This window comes from Choristoneura fumiferana, chromosome Z (genome assembly GCF_025370935.1).
Source record: "Choristoneura fumiferana chromosome Z, NRCan_CFum_1, whole genome shotgun sequence".
Taxonomy (NCBI): domain Eukaryota; kingdom Metazoa; phylum Arthropoda; class Insecta; order Lepidoptera; family Tortricidae; genus Choristoneura; species Choristoneura fumiferana.
Window position 1 is genome coordinate 15,165,758 of NC_133472.1, and position 25,208 is coordinate 15,190,965.

General features: G+C 36.7%; 1 protein-coding gene across 4 annotated transcripts in view; it reads left to right on the forward strand.

The window, feature by feature from the left end:
- The first annotated feature begins 1,468 nt into the window (after nucleotides 1–1,468).
- Esyt2 (extended synaptotagmin-like protein 2) overlaps nucleotides 1,469–25,208 on the forward strand; it is a 34,946-nt gene continuing 11,206 nt past the window's right edge. Inside the window, exons 1-16 of one of the 4 annotated variants that reach the window (XM_074089121.1) lie at nucleotides 1,469–1,779; nucleotides 2,673–2,774; nucleotides 5,047–5,244; nucleotides 9,463–9,504; nucleotides 9,729–9,869; nucleotides 10,403–10,479; nucleotides 10,815–10,881; nucleotides 13,753–13,898; nucleotides 14,812–14,932; nucleotides 15,566–15,629; nucleotides 16,161–16,267; nucleotides 18,975–19,060; nucleotides 22,488–22,536; nucleotides 22,616–22,705; nucleotides 22,782–22,868; nucleotides 23,596–23,754. In XM_074089121.1, the coding sequence (XP_073945222.1) occupies nucleotides 1,777–1,779; nucleotides 2,673–2,774; nucleotides 5,047–5,244; nucleotides 9,463–9,504; nucleotides 9,729–9,869; nucleotides 10,403–10,479; nucleotides 10,815–10,881; nucleotides 13,753–13,898; nucleotides 14,812–14,932; nucleotides 15,566–15,629; nucleotides 16,161–16,267; nucleotides 18,975–19,060; nucleotides 22,488–22,536; nucleotides 22,616–22,705; nucleotides 22,782–22,868; nucleotides 23,596–23,754 (1,539 nt within the window). In that variant the 5' untranslated portion in view covers nucleotides 1,469–1,776. Of the gene's footprint in view, nucleotides 1,780–2,672; nucleotides 2,775–5,046; nucleotides 5,245–9,462; nucleotides 9,505–9,728; nucleotides 9,870–10,402; nucleotides 10,480–10,814; nucleotides 10,882–13,752; nucleotides 13,899–14,811; nucleotides 14,933–15,565; nucleotides 15,630–16,160; nucleotides 16,268–18,974; nucleotides 19,061–19,656; nucleotides 19,752–22,487; nucleotides 22,537–22,615; nucleotides 22,706–22,781; nucleotides 22,869–23,595; nucleotides 23,755–25,208 lie in introns of all 4 variants that reach the window. The other 3 variants (XM_074089112.1, XM_074089129.1, XM_074089138.1) reach the window with 3 other exon arrangements.

Genomic DNA, 25,208 nt, shown 5'->3' on the forward strand with positions numbered 1-25,208 from the left:
TAGCTACTTACTATCACGTTACCACTGTTTCAATCAATTTAATTTGTAATGTAAAACCATGTAAAACATACTTCCGTGCGCTACCTACGTAATTCCTGTGAATATCCTTCAAGATATAAGTAGGAAAAACTAAGAAACCCGAAAAAAATGAAGAACAAAATTTTCCGTAAATAATAATGTAAGAGAGAGAAAAAAAATTAAGACATCCCACAGAACAGAAAAAATCGGTCAATCGGGTTCTGCACCTCCATACAATGTTTTAAAAACAAATAGTTCAAAAATCATTTTTTGTACAAAATTCTAATACAAGCTTTTTTGCTGGCGGTACTTTTTGCCCCTAGTTACCAAAGTAGGTAGTCGTCAAGACGAATTAAATGAGAACAAAATCGATGCGGTCGTGTCGTTTTATTACAGAGTTCCTATGGCCAACATCTCGTCATCGTCAGATCAGCTCCACGTCATAATAATATTGCATTGTCATCGGATTTATACATGCATTCAAAATTTCAGCTCAATCGGTTGAAGATATCCACTTCAAATTTAAGTTGAAATGCTAATTCCACCCGAACAAATATAACTAGTTACATTACATTACAAGTTAATAAAAACATATCACCAAAATGTAAGCACTAGGTGCAAGAATTTTAAATAAAGAACAATTTTAAATTCTCATCCTCTTTGGCTGTCGCCTTGTCGGAGGTTGAATAGCAAACGCTATACTCTTTGTTGAATAACACTTTAGACTTGCCATGCGCCGTGGCAGAAAAAATAATGGCGATCTGTCAGCGCGGTTCATTAGCGGGACTTCGTATGTTGTGTAATTAAATAATAAGAAGCTCGACTAGTGTGAATAAATTTGAAAGTGTACTTATTATAAACCTTGTAAATAGTGTTAAATACTTAGTTGATTTTTTTTTGTGTAAAAAACAATAGGTAAACAATGATTATACGGTGTGCATTTGGCGAGCGTTTTTTCAAAGTTGGCTTCATGTAGGTTTGTGGTTCATAAATTGCTTTATTAATTTTGCACAAAAACGAATAAACCACACAATCACAGTCACTTTATTAATATTATATTATCGAAGCTTTTATAAAACATCATTAAAATCGTAAACTTAAAAGGTAAATATTCAAACGAAAAAGCCAGTCGTTACTAGGCGACTCGGTCTTCTTAGCAACGGCTAATAACGCCTAGCAACCAAAAAGCGCTGAAAAAAACATGTTTATTGTATGACGACCCTCTTTAATTTGTAACTTTATTTTATTTTTAGTATTTTTTGTTATAGCTGTTTGATGCTATATCTGCGTTATATCCCATGTTGCTCTTTTTTTTTTAGCCACTTTTGGCTACTTCTAACTAGAGTATTTTTTTTCGAAACTAGCTCCTTTTTACCATATGTTAAGCTACTGTTTGTTTGGGCAAGTTGGCAACACTGGTGAATGATTTCATTTTACTTGACAGACACAGACACTACAACAGACAGACAGAAGTGACAGGCGGCGAGGCGAGGCGATCTAGGCGAATAGTCTTAATAACTTGTGTTGTAGTGTTATTAAAGTTATATATAATATAATAAGTAGTAATTTTTCTAAATAGTTTTTAGTTGGTTTAAAACATTTTATTTTTATTATAGCTTAATAAGATACTTGTGGTAGTTTTTACCGTGTTCGATATATTCGGTTAGTTTTTGTAGAACCACTGTGTATGTACCTATAGTATAGCATTCTGTTTGGTTTTTCATCAATTCGCACGTCCGCATCACCTTAACCTGCAGCATGGTATGATCCTAGTTTTTTTCAAGCTTTTTATGTTTAGTGCCTGTTTACTTTTATAAACTTCTTATGATAGGCTATACAACTATGTCCTTGCTCAATCTATTTTTAATCGTGAGTCAAAAACAAGCTTGTCTTCATATGATTTTAGATTCTGATATTTATATACCGTAAAACGAATGGACCATGGATATCAAACTAAAAACTTCTAATGGGACTCAGTAGTTATTGAAGTGAATGAAGACCATGGAAGTTTAAACTTATTTTATTATAACTGAGCTTTGTAGCTTCTGTACCTAAGTAATGGTTTAGATGAGTGTGTTTCAAAAGATAAAAACTTTTATTTTCTTTTTTTGCCAAATACCTATGTAAGTATACAATTATACTTACATGCTCGTAGGTATTTGGGAAAAAAAGAAAAAATAGTTTTTATCTTTTGCAATGGCGGTGAACTCAATATATTTATATATTTAATTTTGGCGAAAAGATAATTACCAGGTAGCTTCTTCCAATGAACTGCACTATCTGTAGAAGTTACTAAATAGAGTATTTAAACTGTTTTCAAGTTCATCTTGGCCTGTAGTTGCAATGCTTACGGCAAGCTTGTGGCTTAGATAAATGTATTTTTTTTTCATTAAAAATAGTGGCAGATTTGCCCAAAGGCCCAGTAAGGCCTAGGGCAGCCAATTAAGACATAAAAAGTCACTATGATGATAACAATGCTGAGAAAGGGGCGGCTGATACTTAATCCATGGCCTGGGGTCTAGGGCAGCCAACACTGCAAATCTGTCACTGATTAAAAACTTGTTAATTTCTCAAGTGTTATGCATATAGTTCCTGGATGGCAAAACAAATAGATATAATCAATGGTTTGGTTCTTTACATGTCTGTTTTTACAGGCAAGTGACAACAAAATGGTGTCAGCAAGCAAGCCAGCAATACCTCTGAGCAGCGATGACAGTGTCAGTGTGCTGTCTATGATCTACAGATTTTTCAAAAAGGTAATATGGATGAGATTGTGATTGGTTTTTGGAGTCTTTTTGTATTTTTTATTTCAACTCCAAATTTTGAGATGGTGGTGCATACGAGAAATTCGTGTCTGTACTCCTGTCCAGTGGTGGTGTAGCGGTATACATAGCATGCGGCATGGAATGCCGAGGACCTGGGTTTGATTCCCAGCGCTGGTCTATTTTTCTGGTTTTTCTGTGCATCTATATTTCAGCTTGTATTTTTGAGATGAGATTGTGGACATGAATTAAGTGACAGTTAGGTTTCTACAAAGGCATAACAGCATCAGTAACCTATGCTCTGCCACAGTAATAAAATAACAAGTATGAGCAGGAGAACCATCATATAAACCATTTTCTTTTTTTCTTGCTTGTTGCTTAACCAGTGGCATGGCATAATAATAACTCAATGTCCATCAGTTTGCCTATATTACATGACATCATGACAATTATGGCAAAATTTGTGTATTTTTCCTAACTCTGAGGAGTAGCATTCGAAGATACCCAACTGATTGTTCTCTCACTGCAGGTTGCCTAACAAAAATGTTCACTGCACCACTGCTTGGTGGGAAAAAACAGTAATAAGTGAAATACTGACACATTTGTTTGGGACTAGGTCAATTGGTGTCAAGTGTCCTATGATATTTGTTTATTTCAAAGCCATTCAGTTAAGCAAAGCAATTAATTACTATATGTTTACCAGTAAACAAACAACATCAATTGAATTTTTGTGAAGTTTTTGGCACATCAGTCTCCAGAATAAAATTCAAAATATATACATTAACACTAATATTTCCTAAATATAATAAGCAGCAAGAAATCTGGCCCTCAAATGTATGCAGTAATTTTGTATGTAGAGTAGGCCAAATTTTGTGCCAATAAGTAAAGTTTCTATTAATAAATATCATAATATGGTTATCCAATAAGTAAAAATATTATTCTTAAACTAATAGGACTATATTTTCGTGTTGCTTTGCTGCCTGTTTGAAACTTAGTCTATACTATAAAGATAAGCATGCATCTTAATTCCAAAGGCAACATAATGATATGACAGCATCAATGAGTCACAACAACACTAACAGCCTCTAAAACTCACTGAATCATTGGATGGAATGTGACCTTGAAGACTACTCAACAACCTTAGAGCTAAACATGTCAGGAATTATTATCTTATGATTTGTTCTGGAGTTGGTTATTCAATGTCTTAATTAATGACTTGATATTTCTAATCACAACAAAAATATTTGAACTGCTTTATGCATTTTGAATTTACTCTAGTTTGTTTGTTTAATTTTGGAGTTTGATTTTCGTTTTAGGGTTCCATACCACAAACGAAAAATGTAACTGTTATAAGATCACATTGTAGTCCGACTCTTTTTTTAGTACCATTACCATGAGTTTACAGTGATCATACTCGATAGCGACGGCGTAATTTATTTGTATGGAGAATTGTCTATATCTACAACATCTAAACTGTTTCCATCATTCTTATTACAAAATAATTTCCACAGGGGTGACAAACCTGTGCAAATAGGATTTAGACTAGCTTGTGTGTATACCTAAATTGGCTTAGGGTGACATCATTGTGGAACTGTTCATTGTTAATATTCCCAACACACAGGATATATTATAATTTTATGGTTGCTAGTTTCTGATATGAAGCGGAAGTGGTGTTTTAAGTGGTCTTATCAATTCATGTTTCTACCTAGTACCTACTCACAACTCACAGTATTTGATACATTATGTGCACACCTCATCTAGGTACATGTGCGTTTTTTTTATTAATCAAAAGGGTGAATTTTGGTCAACATACTATAAAAAAATAAATTAATAATTAAATTCAACGGAACAGATGTTTATATAATAATCATTTTTAAATTTTTAGATATATGTAGATTTTCGACAAAAAAAACATTCGAAATTTCGAAGTCACCACACGATGTCTCAGAAACCGACGATAATCCGTCGATAGCCAATCGGGCTGCTAATTATTACTACTATATTATGACTACTAGAAGTGGGTCAAATTTAACTTGCAAGATTTGACCCGCACTACATTAAACATACATTGCAAGTTAATAAAAAGGCCGATGTTTGTGTTTTATAGTGTGTGCTAGTGACTAGTGTGTGCTCGCAGGCTATGGCGTGCAAAGAGTAGGCAGAACTAATGTTGCCTACCCTGTTGCGGGAGGGTAGCGTGCTGCTGCAGGCGGAAACTATCAACTGCCTACCCTGGAATCGAGCCATAGCACGCCAATGCTTGCAGGTGTCGATGGTAGGCGCGGTATACCTGGTGGGCTACATGCAGTGGAGCGTGGCGTGGCTCATCGGGCCCGTGGTGCTGTCCGTGCTGCGCGACCAGTGGCGCAAGGACAGCGAGTACCGCCGCAACCTCGCCAAGACCACCGCCGTCTCCTCCGAGAAGGACGTCATTCTTGCGAGGATCGACGACCTGCCTGCATGGGTGAGAATATACCTTTATGAAGATTGCACTACAATCACCATAGCCATTATTCTATGGTCAGCCAAGAGTCCATATTGACTCATAAAATTCTTATTCCTCTTTTTTATTTTACTACCGATTTGTGTTCATAATAATCACTCTTAATATTTTTTTTCCTCATACATTTTTATTACTAACATCGTAACTCATAAGTTCATAACAGACAGTGTTCATATTTTTTCTTCCAAATTTGCCATAATTTCATCATAACCGCACTAAATACCCAGCACAAAGCGGGACTTTTCTGCTCTAGAGCAGAAAAAATGCATGAAAATCCTTTATTGCATTGTTTTATATTTTTTTTAATTGCATCACCAAAGAGGTGACACAAGTGTTTTTGCTATAAAAATAGCCTGCATAGTGTAAAAAAATCTAGTGTTAGTGAGGTTGGTCAACTTGACGGTCTTATGAAATTTGACAAATTGCGTACAAAAAATGATTGCTACCAATCCTATCAAAAATAGTAAGTAGCCGTATTTAAAAAAAAAAACTGTGTTTGGTTGGCCAACCTGGCGCCCATCCGAAATTTGACAGATCGCGGGTAAAAATATCTGCTACTAACTCTGCCAAAAAGTAAGAAATAAAAAAAAAACAAATTGGCGGGAATCTTGCGAATTTTCCGTGGAATTTTTTTGAGAGTGCGAATGTAAACTTACAAAAATGGAATCATCGAGTGCTAGTGAGATTTCTTTCCTATTAATTGTATAGCATGAGATTTTTTTTCGTCTACTATTTCTGTAATAGTTATTTCCTGTAATGATGCACCTAGCATTAAGTAATTTATATTGCCCTCGTGCTTCTTAAAGCCCTCGCTGACGCTCGGGTTCCAAATCGGCACTCGGTGCAATAATAAATAACTTTCTGCTTGGTGCAACAATCTTCTATTTTTACTCATAATGTCATTACTAAGAACATAATCTCAACTCATAATTTTGTTTTACACAAAAAATTTCTTTATAACAGAGAAATGTCATATTTTTCTTATTAATAATGGCATTCATAAGAATATATTTGAACTCACACGATGCGAAAAAATCCGATTTTTATAATAAAAATCAAAACTCGGTTTTTTTTATAAATATCGGATATATATACATATATCAGATATATACCCAAATAATTATTTTGTAATTTGTGTGCAGAAAGAAACCATTTTACAAGCCTTTTATCACTATAATAGTTTTTATTTGAAGAGGGATGTCCCAATTTTTGACAACATATAATAAATCGAAAACCATTTGGAGAAATAGGCTTCGTGAAGCGTTTTCAGAAATCAGATTCCAAAAATGTGATAAACTGATTTAAATAAACAAAATTTAAGTAATGACCCTCATTTGACCCCTGGAGTATCTCGTCACAAAGGCAGTTATAAAGCAGGTCTACACTCTTAAGCAAATTGACAGTTTGAAATGTTCCTGTCCTGCTTATAATAGCAAAGAGTGACAAAGATAGAACTTTAATCACATGATGCGCAACTGGCCTTAAACAGTTGTCATTTATCGTAAAGTCCGAAATGTATACGAGTATTTCCAATGTATTTTTACAAATTAAATTATTAAATTACTATGTTACAAGTAAATACAAAAGAATTTAAATATCAGATTTTAAAAAGATATCTATTTACTATCACACCATTAAATAAACAAAGGAATAATCGAAGCTAAAAGAAGAGAAATAAAATAAAACTATTTGTCATGGTTCATTTAGGACCCTAAACCGTGCTTGAATTATTGTCAAATTGTAATGCCACAGATTGTTATGTACGACCTGAATTTTTCCAAGCAATGGAATGTGGCTGTCTCACTGTGACGTAATCCAGCGTATTTCGTAAAAAAATTATAAAAAAAATAAATACTTATCCAAATTCAAAATCAATGAAAATGGTATCTTAGAATATCCTATTCTTTCCAAAAATAAGATAAAAACTATTTAGTTTTTTTTTTTGGTGCATCCCCATTGGTTTACTTATTCATACTAGCGTTTACCCGCGGCTTCGCGTGGGTAAATCATTAGATACAGCAGTTGAATTGAAATTCCGGGATTTTTTTTAATTCTCGTGGGAATTTCCTAAAATTACATCGTGGTTTTCATTGACGTTACATTAAAACACCCATGGCAAATTTCATGACTCTAAGCCCAGCGGTTGTTATTTCGAGATTTTATCCCTATCCCGTGGGAGTATCGGGATAAAAAGTAGCCTGTGTTATTCCAGATGTCCAGCTATCTACATACCAAATTTCATGACTCTAAGCCTAGCGGTTGTTATTTAGAGATTTTATCCCTATCCCGTGGGAATATCGGGATAAAAAGTATCCTATATTTTAATCCAGGTTATAAACGATTTTTTTGCCAAATTTCATCCAAATCCATCCAGACGTTTCAGCGTGAAGAAGTATCAAACATCACTCACTCACAAACTCACTCACTCACTCACAAACTTTCACATTTATAATTATTAGTAGGATAAAATTATGATTCCTTACCTAACTGGTAAACAGAATTTGGCAATTCAATTCAATTTGTATTTTGTGATCAAAATCCGGCAAATGATGAATTGATGAATAGAGACCATGTGAATCGTGGTAGCATGGAATTCCAGCAAATTAAAAAAAAAATAGGATTTGCAACACATTTCACAGATTAAAAAAACTGTCAGTGGAACAAACAAGCGCCTAACCATTTTTACATTGTACAAATAAAATGAAAATTAGTTTTCTTAATATAATTTATTCTAATTCAGTCAAAATTATCTGAGCCATAGTCAAATTAAATAGACATCATCATGGACATTGCTGAGGAATGGTTCAAGTTTCTATTCTGTCCCTTTCTATATTGATCTGATCAGATCACGTATTCGTGCGAATTTAAAAAAAACCTAGCTTTACATTTGTCGCAATAAAATTTTGATTTACACACACAATCGACATTATTGTTTCATGACATACAAATGATAGTCAACTTTAATGTCGTAGACCACATATTTGACTGTGGTCTACCACATATAATGGTAAGAGTATCTTATCGCATCGAGAAAAAGTTCGCAAATTAACTTTGCCGGCCACAATGTAACCCAATGTTCTGTTAGTCATCATCGTTGAAGCTGCCTTGGCTGATGATTAGCCAGTGGGGCTACTATCTTGTAGAAGTCTACGTGTGTTGGCTACTTACTGCACTCGAGATAATGAGAACTCGTAGCTAATTATACGTTTTGCGTTATTTTATACAATCATGTTCGTTTATTTTATTTTACATATGCTTCGGCATACTGAGGTCATGGCTAACGCGTGTTCACTAGTAATCAGGTTCCCCATCGGGTCCACCAGAAACAAATGGTGAATGGGATTACGATTCCCAACGCTTTTGACACTAATGGCCACTAGCCTAGTTCATCCATTGTTGTCCAATTACGATTTCAGTTAACAGTGTCAAGTCAAATCAACCAATTTGTTGCATTACAAAGTTTTAACACAGAAACCGTACCGCCTAGCTAGGTATTAATAAAGTGTATACATAAATACTCTTATATCTGCAATGTTTTTATGTGGCGTGTCTAGGTAATAACAGTTGCCCACACCACGGTGCCGTAACGTAATTACTTCCCCCTGGGGTTTATGGAATAGCAGTTCATGGCGTATCTACCTTGTAATAACTGTTAAGAGGGCACCGATCTTCCCCCATATGCACTCGTGGATATGGGGGAAGGGCATAGCAAGTGCGGCGTCTCAAAAAGGTTGGTCAGAACGCGCGCGTTTTTAAGGTAGGTATTTTCTTCGTAATACTCGTACTAAAACAAATACATATATTTATAAAATGTAACGTGTATACGCGATAGAAAACATCTAGTTTTCTTATCATTCAAAAACTCATGATCCGCTGTGCAATACATACGCCGTACCTACTAAGGTTTTATTTTAGTTTTTCAGAGATGACTTTGTGTTTTTTCTATAGAACGAAATACAACTTATCGTGTATCTATACAGTGTATGATTTATAAAGTCTCTCCTCAATATCCTACATAACAGTTTAAGAACTAAATCTTTACTAGTAAGGATGCAGCTTGCTTGTATTAAAGTTTAATTAATTAATAAGTTTAATCATTAAACGAATGCAATAAATGCCTTAGAAACTCGCTGTGCTCTTAACGAAAAATAAAATAATAATTCGGTCGATTGCTTTCAGGTGTTCTTTCCCGACGTAGAACGAGCGGAATGGTTGAACAGGGTAAGTTCCAACATCAAAGAATCGATATCGTTTGGAATACTACACGTATAGAAATTTATATGTATTGAGTACGAGTATGCTTAAATAAATATATTCGTTGTAGGTTCCGTTAAGGTATTATGACAGAATGCTAAGAGAATGAGCAATTTACTTGCAATTACGATTCTCAACAGCATGAGTCATTGTAACACCTTAAACTGTTACATTTTAACGCTCTCTTACAGATTTTGCTACAAGTTTGGCCAAATGTAAACCATTACGCACGAAATTTATTGAAAGATTCCATCGAACCCGCCGTAGCTGAAAGCTTAGCAAATTTCAAAATGAATGGTTTCAAATTCGAGCGTATGATCCTGGGAACTATTGTAAGTATTATTAAAAAGACGTTACAATTTGTCTATTTTATTTTTAAATTTTTAACCGACGAAAAGAACGGAGGAGGTTTTCAAGTGGACGATTTTATGTTTGACCACGCATGACTTTTTACAGAGCAGTCTGATTTTGATAAAGAGTCCCATATAAATTTGACAAAAAAATCGTACCTTAAGAGTGGGAAAAAATTATAAAATAAAAAACCGCCGATAGAACTAAAATGCAAAACATATTAAACTATTTTTATTTAACCTTAATCTAGGTACCAGTTTGAATTCGGTGCATCAGCACTAGCCAGCAGAATTGGACCTATTAGTCGTCTACCTGATGGGCTTCTATCACTCCTCCTGGCTCGTGCTGAGGCAACGACTTCAAACTGGTACCTAGATTGAGGCTAAATAAAAATGTTTACTATTTTTTGCTTTTTAGTTTATTCGGTGGTTTTTTTTTGAATTATTTTGTATTAGTTAATTGATGACTGAGTGTAACAGCGTTTTAATTACGAATGTACCAATTTTATTTGCAGGCGCCACGCGTCGGGGGTGTGAAAGTATATGATAAAAACCTCTCTAGGGACGAAATTATAATGGACATCGACTTATTGTAAGTTTTGTAACTAGTGTAGGTACAATGGACTACAATTAACACTTTTCCAGGCATAGTGCATACAGCGACCACATTAAATTTACACGAATATTAGACCTTGCTAAATTTAAAATATGGTACAAAATTAATTGAAGTCGTTAAAATATTTCGTTTTTAAATGAATCCCTCATTGATAAAACTATGATTAATTTTGCGGTAGCGCATCTTAATTCGCGGGGCCTGGAAAAGGGTTAACTGATCATCCCTGAAACTTGTCACAGAGCATTAGTCTGTAAAATATCTTACGTATTTGTAAAAATACTTCTTAAACGTATTTTATTTTTGGTTTCCAGTTACGCCGGAGACTGTGATATTTCATTCGTCCTTCAGGGTATTCGAGGGGGTATTAAAGATCTACAGGTATGTTAAATCATAAATTATACTTTAGAATAACTATGGCATATTTGATGTAAATTGAAGGGCTATGTTTTGTGTCGTCGATGGAATAACAAGTGAAACTGACGGCTTCCACATACCGACACATCGTAAGTTTCATAGTCCTAATACTTAATACGAGTACTTATTATAAACGAGAAAATTTGTGTGTGCGTACGTGCGCGGGTTTGTTACTCCATCACGCTAAAAACGACCAAATCCATTTGGACAACACATACATATTTATGCACATAGCTTTACGTCTGGAATAACATATTCGATGCTAAAGGCGACGAGCGTAAGTCTCGGCCACTTGCTGCCATTTATTAGGGTTCCGTAGTCAACAGAAACCCTTATAGTTTCGCCATGTCTGTCCGTCTGTCTGTCTGTCTGTCCGCGGGGTAAGCTCAGAGACCGTTAGTACTAGAAAGCTGTAATTTGTCATGAATATACATATCAGTCACGCCGACAGTGGTGCAATAAAAAAAAGTAAAAAAAAATGTTTAGGGTACCTCCCATAGACGTAAAGTGGGGGTGTTTTTTTTTCTCTACTAACCCTATATTGTGGGGTATCGTCGTGCAAATTTTCAATAAAATCGAGCCCCCCCCCCTCTAAAATCTAAACCTTTGGGTGGATAAATTTGAAAAAATTCAGGATGGTAGTAAGTATATCAAACTTACAAGAAAAATTATAGCAGCTAAGATTGTTTGAGCATTATTAGTAGTTTAAGAGTAAATAGCAGCCTAAGGTATAAAATATACCTAAACTTGGAAGATTCAGTACACAATACGAAATCCTTAGAAAAATATTATTTTATTTTTTCGTAATGGCTACGGACGCTCTAAAACTCGTATCACAGATGTGGGTGTCAAGACCGCCAAGCTGAAGTGGGACTGGGCCAGACATGTCTACCGCATGCACCCGGACCGATGGGCACGGATTATCGTAACCGAATGGGATCCGAGGGATGGGCATAGGAGCAGAGGCAGACCCAAGAGGAGATGGCGGGACGACCTGAGCGCTTTTCAGCTCGATTGGCAGGTGCATGCCCAGGACAGGGAAGAGTGGCGGAGAAAAGAGGAGGCCTTTGCCCAGCAGTGGGACATAATACAGGCTACATAAACAAAAAATGGCTACGGAACCCTATCCTGGGCGTGTACGACACGCTCTTGCTCGGTTTTTATTATAATTACGTGGACGGTGTGCTTACGTGGCGACAATGCGGACGCACGTTCACAGTAAAGATGGGTTATGTAAGCCATCAAAAACTCAACTCAAACTCATTTATTTGCTTTGAAACAATACAAAATACTGAATCAAACCCTGTAAGGGCACTGCAATAATGCCATTATTAAAATAAACCTTAAACTTATGAGCGCAGATATGGATATGTGCTCGTACCTTAAACTTAAACTTAGCTAAAAAACATAGTCAACATAACAATTTTAGTAAAACACAAGATATTATTATTAATTGCATACTTTCTTATAGTGCTGGCTAGTGCTTATCCTCTAAAAATTCCTGTAAAGTGTAGTAGGATTTTTCTACAAGGTATTTAGTAAGTGCAGTTTTAAATGTTTGACCTTTTAAGCTTTTAATTAAATCTGGACTTTTATTATATATTTTGATGCACATCGCATAAGGCCCGGAATGGAATATTTTCAAGGTAGAGGTTGGCAAAGCTAATCGGTTTTGATATCGTAAATTATGCGGTCGGGTGAAATGATCTTTAGCTAGAGAGAAGAAAGTTAAGTTAGAGTTAACAAATGTACAAATTTCTAAAATATATAATCCGGGTAAGGTTAATATTCCTAAATTTTTAAAAAATCTCATCTTAGAGCTCATGAGCGCCAAACAAATAACTAGTAGTAGAAGTGGTCGCCATGGCCGAAATCGGTTGGATCATCTATCCCAAAATCTCTCTTAACCGCTTAATCTAGAGACGAGAGAAGTTTTGTAGGGGTGACAAACGTAAATGAAAATCACAGTGTAATTTTTGACAATTCCCATGGAAATTTAATAAAATTCAGGAGTAATGATTGAACTACTGGATTCAATGGAATTACGCGTACCAATCTGCGGATAAAGACTATTCTAAATAAGTACTTGGTAAAAAAAAAACACTTCAATACAAGCTATTTTTTTAGCTGACTGTATTTTTTGTCGACTTTACTTGCATTGTCACCCAAACTACATTTGCATACCAACTTTGAAGAATTCTGTCCTGCGGAGACGATCCTGTCGAACTACCAGGATGATATCACTAACAGATTATTTGACAACTCCTGATTTTGCCATATCTTAATATTATTATGAAAATATAGATATACAGATAGTGTTTAGCGAAGAGAAAATTTAAATCGGTTGAAAATTGGATTTATAGTGATTTTTTGAAAAATCTATATACCTGTCTCTTTCTCAAACGCTTTTCTCTATGCAGCAAGTATGGCGGTACTTAACGTCACATGCCAGTATGTCTTTCTCTGTCTAATCTTGAATTTCAAACCTTTATAACTTTGTTATTTGTAAAGGCAGCTTAATTTTTTTTTTCTATTCGATAACAGGCATTGTGTAGTTTTCATTTATAAAACATATACAAAATAGTCAAATACCACACCAATTTACATGGGTAGTAAGTATCCCAAATTTCACGTCAGTCCAACTACTACAAATTAGTTGAATTTAACTAACAAGATTTATCAAGCAATATCTTTGGGAAATATACTTAGGTAACATACATCTGGTACATACTCGTAACTTAATGTTTAATTAAGTATGCTATATATGTATATGACGGTAGACAGCAAGTAGGCGTGGTCTAATAGACTTTATTCACGTGTGTCGGTGTGATCCAGATCCACGGCATGGTTCGCGTGGTGATGAAGCCGTTGATAACGAAGATCCCGCTGGTGGGCGGGCTGCAAGTTTTCTTCCTCAACAACCCCTCCATCGACTTCAACCTCGTCGGCGCAGCTGACGTACTCGACATGCCTGGCTTCAGGTAAACAACCACATACCTGTTTTACTAAAAATTTCGCATGGTTTTCATATGGGGGAGGCCTATTCCTACAGTGGACGCCCTGTGGCTGATATGATAATGATGATGATTGCATAGTTTCCAATCCAAGACGTTGCAATGCTCTGCAACGGCGCTTCGACGCAATACAGCTTCCTTTTTTATTTTGCGTTTTGTGTTTAGGGTTCCGTACCCAAAGGGTAAAAATGGAAACCCTATTTCTAAGTATTCTGTTACCAGGCTGATGAACCGTGATAGACAGTTGAAATTTTCACAGATTATGTATAACTGTGGCAGCTATTACAACAAATACTAAAAACAGAATAAAATAAATATTTAAGGGGGGTTCCCATATTATTATAACAAACGTGATTTGTTTCCGTGTTTTTGCTAATGTCTAATGAATGTTGTATAGATGGTACGGAACCCTTCGTGCGCGAGTCCGACTCGCACTTGGCTGGATTTTTATTTCCGTTATGCTAATAATCCTACTAATATTGTGAATGATATAGTTTGTGAAAATGTTCGGATGTTTGTTACTCAATCTCGCAATAATGGCTGGTTAGATGAAACTTAGCAACACAATTTTTTTTTCTCTCGTGAATGTATTGCTAACGTGGGCGAACTTTCGGGTGGACACTATGTTAGTGCATATTGCTTGGTACACGCACAGAAAACTTCACTTGGCTTCTATTAGTATGGAATTACGACGTAACATCAGTTATTTAGGGGTCACACAGTGCCGCAAGGTTCCTCTTGGATTTGAACTCCTCGAGGAGTATACAAGTATTGATCGTGCTCTAGTACGTCATGTCTTTATCGTGACTGATATTAACCGCAGCCAAACAGAATGCATAGGTCTGAAACTTTTTATAAACAAGGTGTTTAATGTTTTCAGTGACATACTGCGTCGTTGCATCGTGGAGCAGATAGCCAACATGATGGTGTTGCCGAACAAACTGCCGATCAAGCTGAGCGACGAGATACCAACTGTTGACTTGCGGATGCCAGAGCCGGAGGTAAGGCACTAATACTTCGTTGTTTCTATTCTCTAGTGGGCTTTATATTTTATCCCATGTGAGCTTATCTGTATGTTGTTTCTGGTGGCTATAGGTGGCTAAATAGATATCAGTCACAACTAGAAGGGAGATGCAGCTCACCTTGACTGAAAGTAAAACACCCAATAATATATACTAGTGGAATAAAAAAGCGGAGTTCGTGTGTTTATTTGACTGTATGTAATTTCAGGTTTTTTTTTTAATATTGTGTCCCTGGTAGAAAATAACCTTTCATGTAAATAAATAGAAATAGCCTACTTTTTACCCTGGGAACGTACAAGGGTTATTATTATAGGTAGTCTTCACGATGACGCATGCCATGGTTCTTATTACAATGTCAGTAATGTCTAATTTTGTCAAAATCACGCGTCTTCGTGGATGGCACTAGGTATATTTCCCTTAATGGCGGCCTCAGGGCTTGGGCCAATGTCAGTTACGATGAAAGGGTTGCGGTAGGTTCTCGGGATGCAGTCAAAGTCGCTCTCTGTCAATGACATGTCATTGTCAAAATCATGATTTTAATTTTATTGTTATGCAATAATTTTGAAACAAAACTATTTAAGCCGATCTAACCGCATTCTTTTTCTTTGTAAGGGAGTTCTTCGCATACATCTGGTGCAAGCTCAAAATCTTATGAAGAAAGATATTTCTATGCTGGGTATGTTGGAATTCATTATATTGTTATAGTGTAAAAATGCGCAGTGGTGTAAAAATGGACGTACAGTCATTACATTAGTACAAAGTTTTTTAATGAATGTGAACGTAACGTAGTGTAATGTGAGTAACGTAAATCGTCACTACTCTGAAAATCAATATGTCAACAAAATTTAACCTTGACATAATGTTCATAAAGTTCTCGCAGAAAAATTATCTTTTTTGAGGTACGAGTTTTTTTAAAGTAGTGACGAAATGTAATGAACGGCTATCTCGCAAAACTTCACTTTATTTTTGCTGTCGTTCTATCTCTCTAACGGTTACACATTCAAACCTCTAACTCGGAATGATAATGGAGGTAAGGTGGGATACTGCATATCGACAAATAATAAAAACAGGTCAAGCGTGAATTGGTCTTAGGGAAAATTTGGCCGATGTATGGAATGGTGTGTGAAGTTCCCAATCCGCACTGGGCCCGCGTGGGAAATAAAATAAATAAACTAAAATTAGTCTTAATCTTAATTATGTTAAACAGGTAAGGGTAAGTCGGACCCGTACGCGATCATAACGGTGGGCGCACAGAAGTGGAAGACAAAGCACATCGACAGCAACGTCAACCCGCGCTGGGACTTCTGGTGCGAGGTGAGTCCCCGTCTTGTTACACCACATGCTTTAAAGAGCGCACTGGTTAAGGGTACAGCACTTTTTCTCTATATTCTGTAGATTTTGATATTAACACTATATGTATTTTGGATTTAAACTTACATATATATATCGTAGAAATTAGGAGTCGTTTTTCAAATTGAACGGGGTAAGTACATAAAGTGAGTTGTTTTCACGAGAAATCAGCGGGGTTTCAGCTTTTAGGGCATGCCAAATATAAGTTCGCCTTCAAGCCTAACTGAAAATCTTGGAAACAACTTATATGAACGGCTGAGTACTTAATAATATTTAAAAGATAAGTTGAAATCCTAAGCCCTCCCATGCGTGCGCTGACACCACAATACCACAAGCAAACTTCAACACAAAGTCTTTTTGCAGCGAGACTTGCATAAACTCATTTTTTTCTACATACCTGCCTACTTTGGATTGAAATAATAAGTTTGGATTGTGTTCTATAATCGAAATCTTACTAATGATATGGGAATTCAAATCTTCCTCACAATCATGCTGGTGTTTATTTGTGTGTTTGTTTGCTGAAACTTTTATTGTGCTCTCTAAGGGCCGTTCAATTTACTAAGCGGACAGTAAAGAAACAGCTCTACTCGTTTTCAGGGCTCTACAAACAACAGGTCATTTACTTCAGTTTTATCAGGCGTTGACAATCTTGTTATTTCACTCCAGGGTAATCATAAGCATGGGCGTATCTTGAACACATGTTATCCGTCCACGAATAGAATGGGAAAAAATAATTACACTATTTAATAGTGAATATTGTTTTTCCATCGTCTTTTGTCGGATAAGTTCGTATTTATCTTGGTGTCTGAACTAGCTTCAGTAAACTGTAGTAAGCTAGTTAAGAAAGCAAAATAACTACGAACTTTCAAACAAAATACGAGAGCAAAACACACTTCAATACATCTGTAGTAATGCGCGGTTCACATTATTCCAGTAAATCGTGCCAGGAGCGATACATAGCGGGGTCACAATCCAAACTAGTTACACAAGATCGATCGAGCACCGCAGTGTCATGCTACTGGAACGGTTTTACTGGAATAACGTGAACCGGGCATAATATTGTTTACTAGCCGTTACCCGCAACTCCGTCCACGTAGAATTCGTTTATTCGTTCCCGCGGGAACTATGCAATTTTCCGGGATACAAACTATCCTATGTCCTTCTCCGAGACTCAAACTGTCAGTTCAGTGGTTTAGACGTGATAAAGTAACAAAAAAACAGACTTACAAACTTTAGCATTTATAATATTAGTGGGTTAGTGGGATGTCACGGAATCTTATATTTACATTTGACTGCCTACTTTAACGCTTGCTTTTTTTATGATTTTCATACAATTGAGCGAATCTGTCATATAAGCTAAATTCCTATTCTTATAGCAAACTGATGATATATTTTTAGATGTAAACTAACATTTTTTGTCATTTCGTTACAAAAGCTTTACAAAATAATGGATTCAGGAAATATGATTTCTATTTCGTTTGAAATACCTTAACATAATCAGGAAGTTGGTCTAGTTTCTTTCTCTGCAAAAAGTGGCATGTAGAGTAGGAATTCGCATGCAGGTATTTTATTCCATTTAGGTATATATAATTAGTATACCTACGTGCAGTTATACAGCGTGTATTTTTGATACTACCTTAAACTGTAACCAGACGAAGATTTAAGTGCTGTGAACCGATATCAAAACAAATTGTTAATTTAGAATTAACTACCAGAGCGTTATTAATTTTTAAAATATTTTAGAACAGCAATGTAATACGTACAATAATTTGATACGAGAGAGAAGCGTTCTGTGACAGCTGTCACGTCAACAAGTGCGACGTTTTGAATAAAAACAAAGTAGTATCATGTAGTGATACATTGCGTGCTAATTAATTTTGTAAGGAAAATAATAAGTCTTATTTTTTAACTAAAAGATAATAAAACGTTATTATTAGGGCCTTCACTAACTACCCTTAAAGTTTGAGGTAGTATCAAAAATACACATATACATATACATCCTGTATGATCCCCACATGTTTGCCTGGGAAGGCGAATCTGTGCTCGGAAAGGATTTGTTTTGCCCAAAAAACATTTACATACCTATATTTATTTCTAGGCACACACAATCAGAGCAGGAAGGAATGAGCTCCACAACCGATTACCCACTTCTGCTGAATGTATCAAATTTCAAGTCAATCCGATCACTGAAAATGGGTCTAAATTCACTTGTTGTAGCAAAAAAAGTAATTTTGTGTGGGTACATACAAAATTCGTCATATATTACTGACTACAAAATAAGGATGTAAACTTACACCTTATTCTTACTAAACCTGTGTATGAATGAATAAATGAATGGTGATACAGTAGGTCCCAGCAGTAGGTAATACAAACACGATATTCTATGCACGAAACATGATGATAGTAAAGGATGGGGTTGGTTTTTAGTTTTTAATATTTCATGGGAATTTATTAGTAATTAGATTTTTGCTAGAATTTATTTTTAATTTAATTTTACGAAGTGGTTAAAATTTAATGAAAATTTAATATTTAGTTATTTTTATTTCGCCTCGCTTCTATTTTGGCCACTTTGTAACAATAATTAACATTAATAATTTAGTTGAAGTTCTTGTGCATTTAATTTTGTTTTCCCTACTATGTTTACGTGGGACTTTGCGCGTTTGGCGTAAAGGCGCGTATAATGCAATCTCTCGGTCAAGCTTTGGAAATAGAGGTGTTTGACAAGGACGAAGGCAACGACGACGACGAGCTGGGCAGGTGAGTGCCGCGGGGCCGGTGGGCGGCGGGCGGGCGCGGGCGCGGGCGCGGGCTGCATGCGGGTGGTCGCTGTGGCGCGGTGCGGGCCTGGCACGCTCAACAACGCGCCTTCCAGCCGGCCTGCTTGAACTACTTCCTAACGACCAACCACCGCAGTCGGCTAGAAGGCGTAATTACTTACATGATGCTTACCCATAAACACGCTTTTTAATTTTGAGGCCACTCATTTCACTAAGTGTTAAGCAAGATTAAAAACCGCGCAGTGAAATGAGCGTTTTCCTTGCTTTGTGCTTTAGTATCAACGTTAGTTTGCATCCTGCTTGTTTTGTAACGTAGCTTAGAAAGGTGTGAACCTTGGATCTGTAGATACTGTTCTGGTAAGTGACTATAGTGTTGTACATATTTTAGATTTTTCCTTTTTAGTTCAGATACTATCAAAAATATGATTCTTTCCACATTTTTATCATAAAGATGCGTAGGTACTTGCATTTATTTCATTTAAATTAAAATCCATACATGTCGACCGGTTTTATTGTAGGGCAGCAGGTGTCTTTGCGAAATAATGTAAACTAATGTATATTGTGATTTGTCCCAAGGCTATAATAAGCTCACGGAAGAGCCAGGTGCTGCAGTGCGAGGCGTGGGACTGGGACCCGGGCATGGGCATTCAGAACGATGATTATCTCGGCAGGTCCGTGCGCGCCACCGCCCGGGTGCTCTGCTCACCTTAGCGGCGCCTTTATCCGTTTTTGAGTGATTTTGTGTACGACTCTTAATATTGCCTCGCAAACCTCGCCTCGCTAGTTGCTCCTGAGTAGTGGTCTAGTACTTAGTTGCGATTTACCTAAAACATTATTATATCCGAATTACTGTTTTTTTCTTCAACTTTATTCATCGTTTCATAATCAATGCGGTCTGTTAAAATATATTAACATATTATATATTAACGTGAACTGGTAATATTTAGAGTCATGTTGTGTCATTTTTACTATGACTGCGATCATCCGCAGTTGAGTGTAAATTATTGTGTAAAGTGCCTATTCATGTGTGTGGATTTATTATATTTTATTTGGTGTATTTAGGTAATTACGCAGGCAGGCGCGATCGTAATTATGTCCTCTGGTTAACAATTGGCCATAATTTAACCATTTTTAGTTATTTGTTTATTTATTAGTCTTCATAATTAAATTACTTAAGACTTTCTCACCTACTTACATACTTGCCTACTTACCTATTAACTTCTCCAAATGTACATTTCGAACACAATATTTACACTAAGTAATTTAAATAATTAGTTTATTAATATACTATGTACAGATTTATATATAACCAAGCTTAATATATGTGTGTAATGTGGTGGGCGGCAACAGTCGCTGCTGCTTAGCAGCGCGTCGCAGGCGGTTATCAAGATATACGACTGGGACCGCACAGGGCGCGACGATAAACTCGGCAGGTCGGGCAACATGCACTAGCCTTGCACTCCACACTGACCATACTCTTCGTACGACAACTGTACAAAGCGTCTCTCACGACACTAACCAGTAGACGCGCACGAGCGCATTCGCCTGCGGACTGTTGACTGCGTCTGTCACTGCACCGAGCTTGCGATCGGCACACAATCGATCAATCCGATTGTTCATAATGTACATACGACACAGGCAACACACATTCCCAGTCCTCATGTCACTTGGTTTTTATTATTGATAATAAATTAGCTCGGGACACTAAACAAAAAACTGCATATAAAGTATGCAGCCGGGTCAGTCAGTTGGTTGTTTCTAGGACGAAGCTTTTCCTCGCTGCACTGTTAGACCAATTAGGTATCTAGGCGAAAACGAATCCACGTGATGAATAACTAATCTGAGTAGTGCCCAAAAATGCTAGTTGCATGTAATACATCGTAATAGCCTTTAGTTGTAGTTTATGAACGCCAACGGCACTTGGAGGGAAGGACGGTATTAATCTATCCACGAAGGCAAAAATCCCAAGGATTGGTCCACGTTACTAGCACGCACGAGCCGCAGGTCCGGTACAGACGAACCAGTTGAATCTATACTAACCCATAATGTTCTCAAATTAACCTCATGTTTCGCCACCCTCTGTTAGTTTGTTTTTAGGGTCCCGTAGCCAAAATGGCAAAAACCGGAACCCTTATAGTTTCGCCATGTCTGTCTGTCCATCGGCGGTTTTGCTCAGGACGATCAGTGCTAGAAAGCTGTAATTTTGCACGAATATATGTAGCAGGTATATGTCGACAAAATGGAAAAAATATTTGAAAAATATTTTTTTAGGGTACCACCCATAGACGTAAAGGAAGGGGGGTGATTTTTTTTTCGTCTAACCCTATTGTGTGGGGTATCGGGTATGTGAAGACGATTTTTCGATTCAGTAATCTGTTTGCGAATTAATCGACTTAAAAGAAAAAAAAACATTAAATCGAGCGTCTCTATACCCCCCCCCCCCCCATATAAAAGCTAAACTATTGGTTCAAAAATTTTGAAATAATTCATGATGGTAGTAAGAGTAAGTTATCAAACTTACAAGGAAAACTATAACGGCTAAGTTTGTTTGCTTGAGAATATTGAAAATATTTAAACTTTATTTGATAAAACAGAATTATGAGAGGTAATGGTGACTGTTATTTTATGTGACAGATATCTGTCAGCAGGCCCTAAGCGTCGTTATGTATGATTCTCCTTGTCAGGCACTGTGACGGTGTCATTATGTCATTGAATTGTAAGAATGTTCTGGAGTGGGCCATGATACAACTGTACGTTTGTAAAACCGGTCGCGCTTTTGCGATGCAGTCAGTACGAGTAAAGTTATGTTGGGCTTGAGGGAGTTAAGTCCATATACTATTATAATAGTAGAAAATAAATTAAATTTCGTACTATTTCTGAATAGTTAATCAGATGAAATATTTATGATAATAATTATTCATATGTAATCCTTTTTGTTAATCATCTTATAAATATATTTTAACTTTAAGCACCAGTAGCTCACTCAAATTATAATAAAACTTAACAATAAAAAATAAAGGCTAACTGATATGATAAATAGCGATCGCTCTGACTCTGTCGCTTAAAACTATTTTGAGTACGAAATGCTTGGCAAAGTAACCTCATCACGCTTGTAACTCGTAGGCGTTGTAGGTTCCAGAAATCACTACATAATGTGATTGATATATGGTTGTTATGTACCGAAAGCTTTCGCTTTAAAACTTAGGCAAATAACCAAATGCCTCCAGCACAGTTTGTAACAGGTGTATCGTAACTAATTGTGTTTTGCTAACGTTTGTGTCCTAACGCTACTAACAAGGCTGCCTCGCTTATTAAATAATATTTTTTTTTTAAATTGAAATGGAATCTTGCTGTTGTCTTAATTGTATTTATTATAAAATTAATAATTATTGTTTGTCAAATTACAGATGCTCTTTAGACATATCTCAAGTGGTGCGCTCGGGCCGTTTAGATACGGTATGGACCTTGTAAATTGTAATGTTTTCTGGATCACGTGTATTACACTGAACTTACACTTTTTGCTTTTTTTACACAGTGGCAAACTCTTCAGCAAGCCAAGCATGGCAAAGTCGAGCTGCGCCTCTCTTGGCACCGTCTGTCCACTGACATTACTGAACTATCGCGTGTAAGTTAGGCGACAGAAATACAATTATTCATCTTTAAATTTCTTTGGTTTCTGATAATATTCACTTGTATCGCAGGCCATCAATGAAACACAGCTGATCAAGACCGGGGAACTGAGTTCTGCCGTGCTGGCAGTTTACATCGACTCTTGTAAGAAGCTTCCGGTGAGATCTTATAATAATCGCTTTTTATTTCTTGAATATTTAAATGATTTTTGTTTATATTTCTGCCCACAAACTATTTTCTGAAATATAAATCTATTAAATTAACCTGCGTACACTTGCGTATGCTGGAAGGGCAAATAAATAAAAATCGACTATAATAAAATATTAGGTATGTACGTTAGCAAACGCTTTGTAATTTGTATAAATTTTAGTAGAGAATAAATATAAATTGCTCCAGTTCCCTATTATATTTTACTAGCGTCCCGCCCCGGCTTCACACGCTTGCAACGTTGATAAAATAGAGGCATAATAACATAATTTAACCTTCCTTCAAAAATAAAGTCTATAATCCGTAAAAATAAAGTCTATAATCAAAGGCAGCATCTTTACATTTTTCATCTCCCTTTCCTTAAAACTATACCTCCGCGAAGCCGAATCGTTTCGCTATTATAAAAGTTCCTTGAATCACTATCTAATTGATGAAAACCTTGTTGTGTAGTGTAAAAGATATGAATAAGCATAGACATACAAATAGATGAAGGAACGCGAGTTTGTTTTATATAAGTATGTTTATCCGTTGCCTAGTATCCATAGTACAAGCTTTGCTTAGTTTGGGACTAGGTCAGTTGGTGTCAAGTGTCCCATGATATTTTATTTATTTATTATGTAAAGATTTGTATCACGATGACGTGGTTATTGTATGGCTGATTGTCCACGCTGGTAACAGGACGCCCGCGCGGCGTCGCGGCCGGACCCGTACCTGACCGTGACAGTTGGCAAGAAGACAGAGAACACAGCAGTCCAGATGCGTACCGGGGACCCCGTCTACGAGATCGGCTACTCCTTCCTAGTGCAGAACCCGGAGATCAATACACTTGAAATTAAGGTGAATAAATGCACTCAAGTCAATAGCAATATTTGTTATTATCGAGCGATGTGATTTCAAAATCGGTACACACAGGTGACATGTCACGAAAGTAAACACCGCGGACGCATTTACTAAACACCAAATGCCGATAACTTTGCGTAACCGCTGACCGGCACACACAAGCCGTAAGACGTTAAATAATGCGTGTTACTGTGAATTACATATTATTTGCTAAAGTAGAGAGGTTTTTATAGTCATAATGGGGAATGGATGAAAAATTTTAGAAACGCTTGAAACTTTTTTTATCGATAGGAATAACCTTTCTAATTAACAGAAAAAAATATCAGTTTTTTAAGTAGGATTAATAAAAATCTAAATAAAAGAAAGAATAAATTATATAATAAAGTAAAATAAAAACTACTCCATACCCGTCCGCATCGTACTTGGCCTAAACGTACCCATTACCCAGCGGCATTGCCCCGTTGTATGGCCAACGAGACCCGCTGGACCAAGTACGACCCGGAACGGGGGTCACCCCCTCTGTCTCTCATCCTGCGCCCCAATTCCCAAACCAACGACCTGGCGTCCACCCCCCAAGGGCCAGCCGTCTCGACCGCAAATGGCACAAAGTCGTACGTTGGTTCCAAGGCTGAGTATTTTAGGCGCTTCGACCGCTCGGCATTTTTAGCCGCGGAACCAGCTGCACTCGACGTGTGACTCAGGTGTGATGCCGCAAAGGTACTTACGCACGTTGCATCCCACAAGAGACACCGCCCTCTCCGCCATAATAAATAGCCATAGTAGCATTATTTATTTAAAAAAATAAGAGTTTTTTTTACCGCCAAACTACGACAGTCCGGTTGGTTACGGGTTGTTCCATAGTCCAGAATAAAAAACATTAAAAAATAATTTATGTCTCTTTGACTCGGTCGTTTTGACAGGTGACACTCTTTACCGGCTCGGATAATACCGACATGGAAATATCGACCCTGTTTTTCATCTACACACCCATAGAAGCTCATGTCAGTTTCTATGGGCGTATGTACATGAAAAACCTGTCAAAACGATCGAGTCAAAGACACAAATTCTTTTTTAATGTTTTTTTATTCTAGACTATGGAACAACCCGTAACCGCCCGGACTCGTAATTTGGCGGTAAGGAAAATAAGATTGTTTTTTTTTGTCTTTTTGTATTTTTTATTTCAACTCCAAATTTGTTACTTTTACGGGTATCCCGTGAACCGTATCCATTAACCGTAAAAGTAACAAATATGGTTCTCGGGATACCCGTAAAAGACTCCAAAAAAATCATAATTTGATTGCTTGGTTAGCGGCATCTCTTGTCTGGGTGAGCGGTTAGTTCCGAAAGAATGTGACGTCTGTTGACGAAACATAGATGTCGCTGTGCTGCTGCTTAAGTAGCATAGTAGAAATAAGCAACCTGAGATATGTATGCATAGGAAATATTCGTGT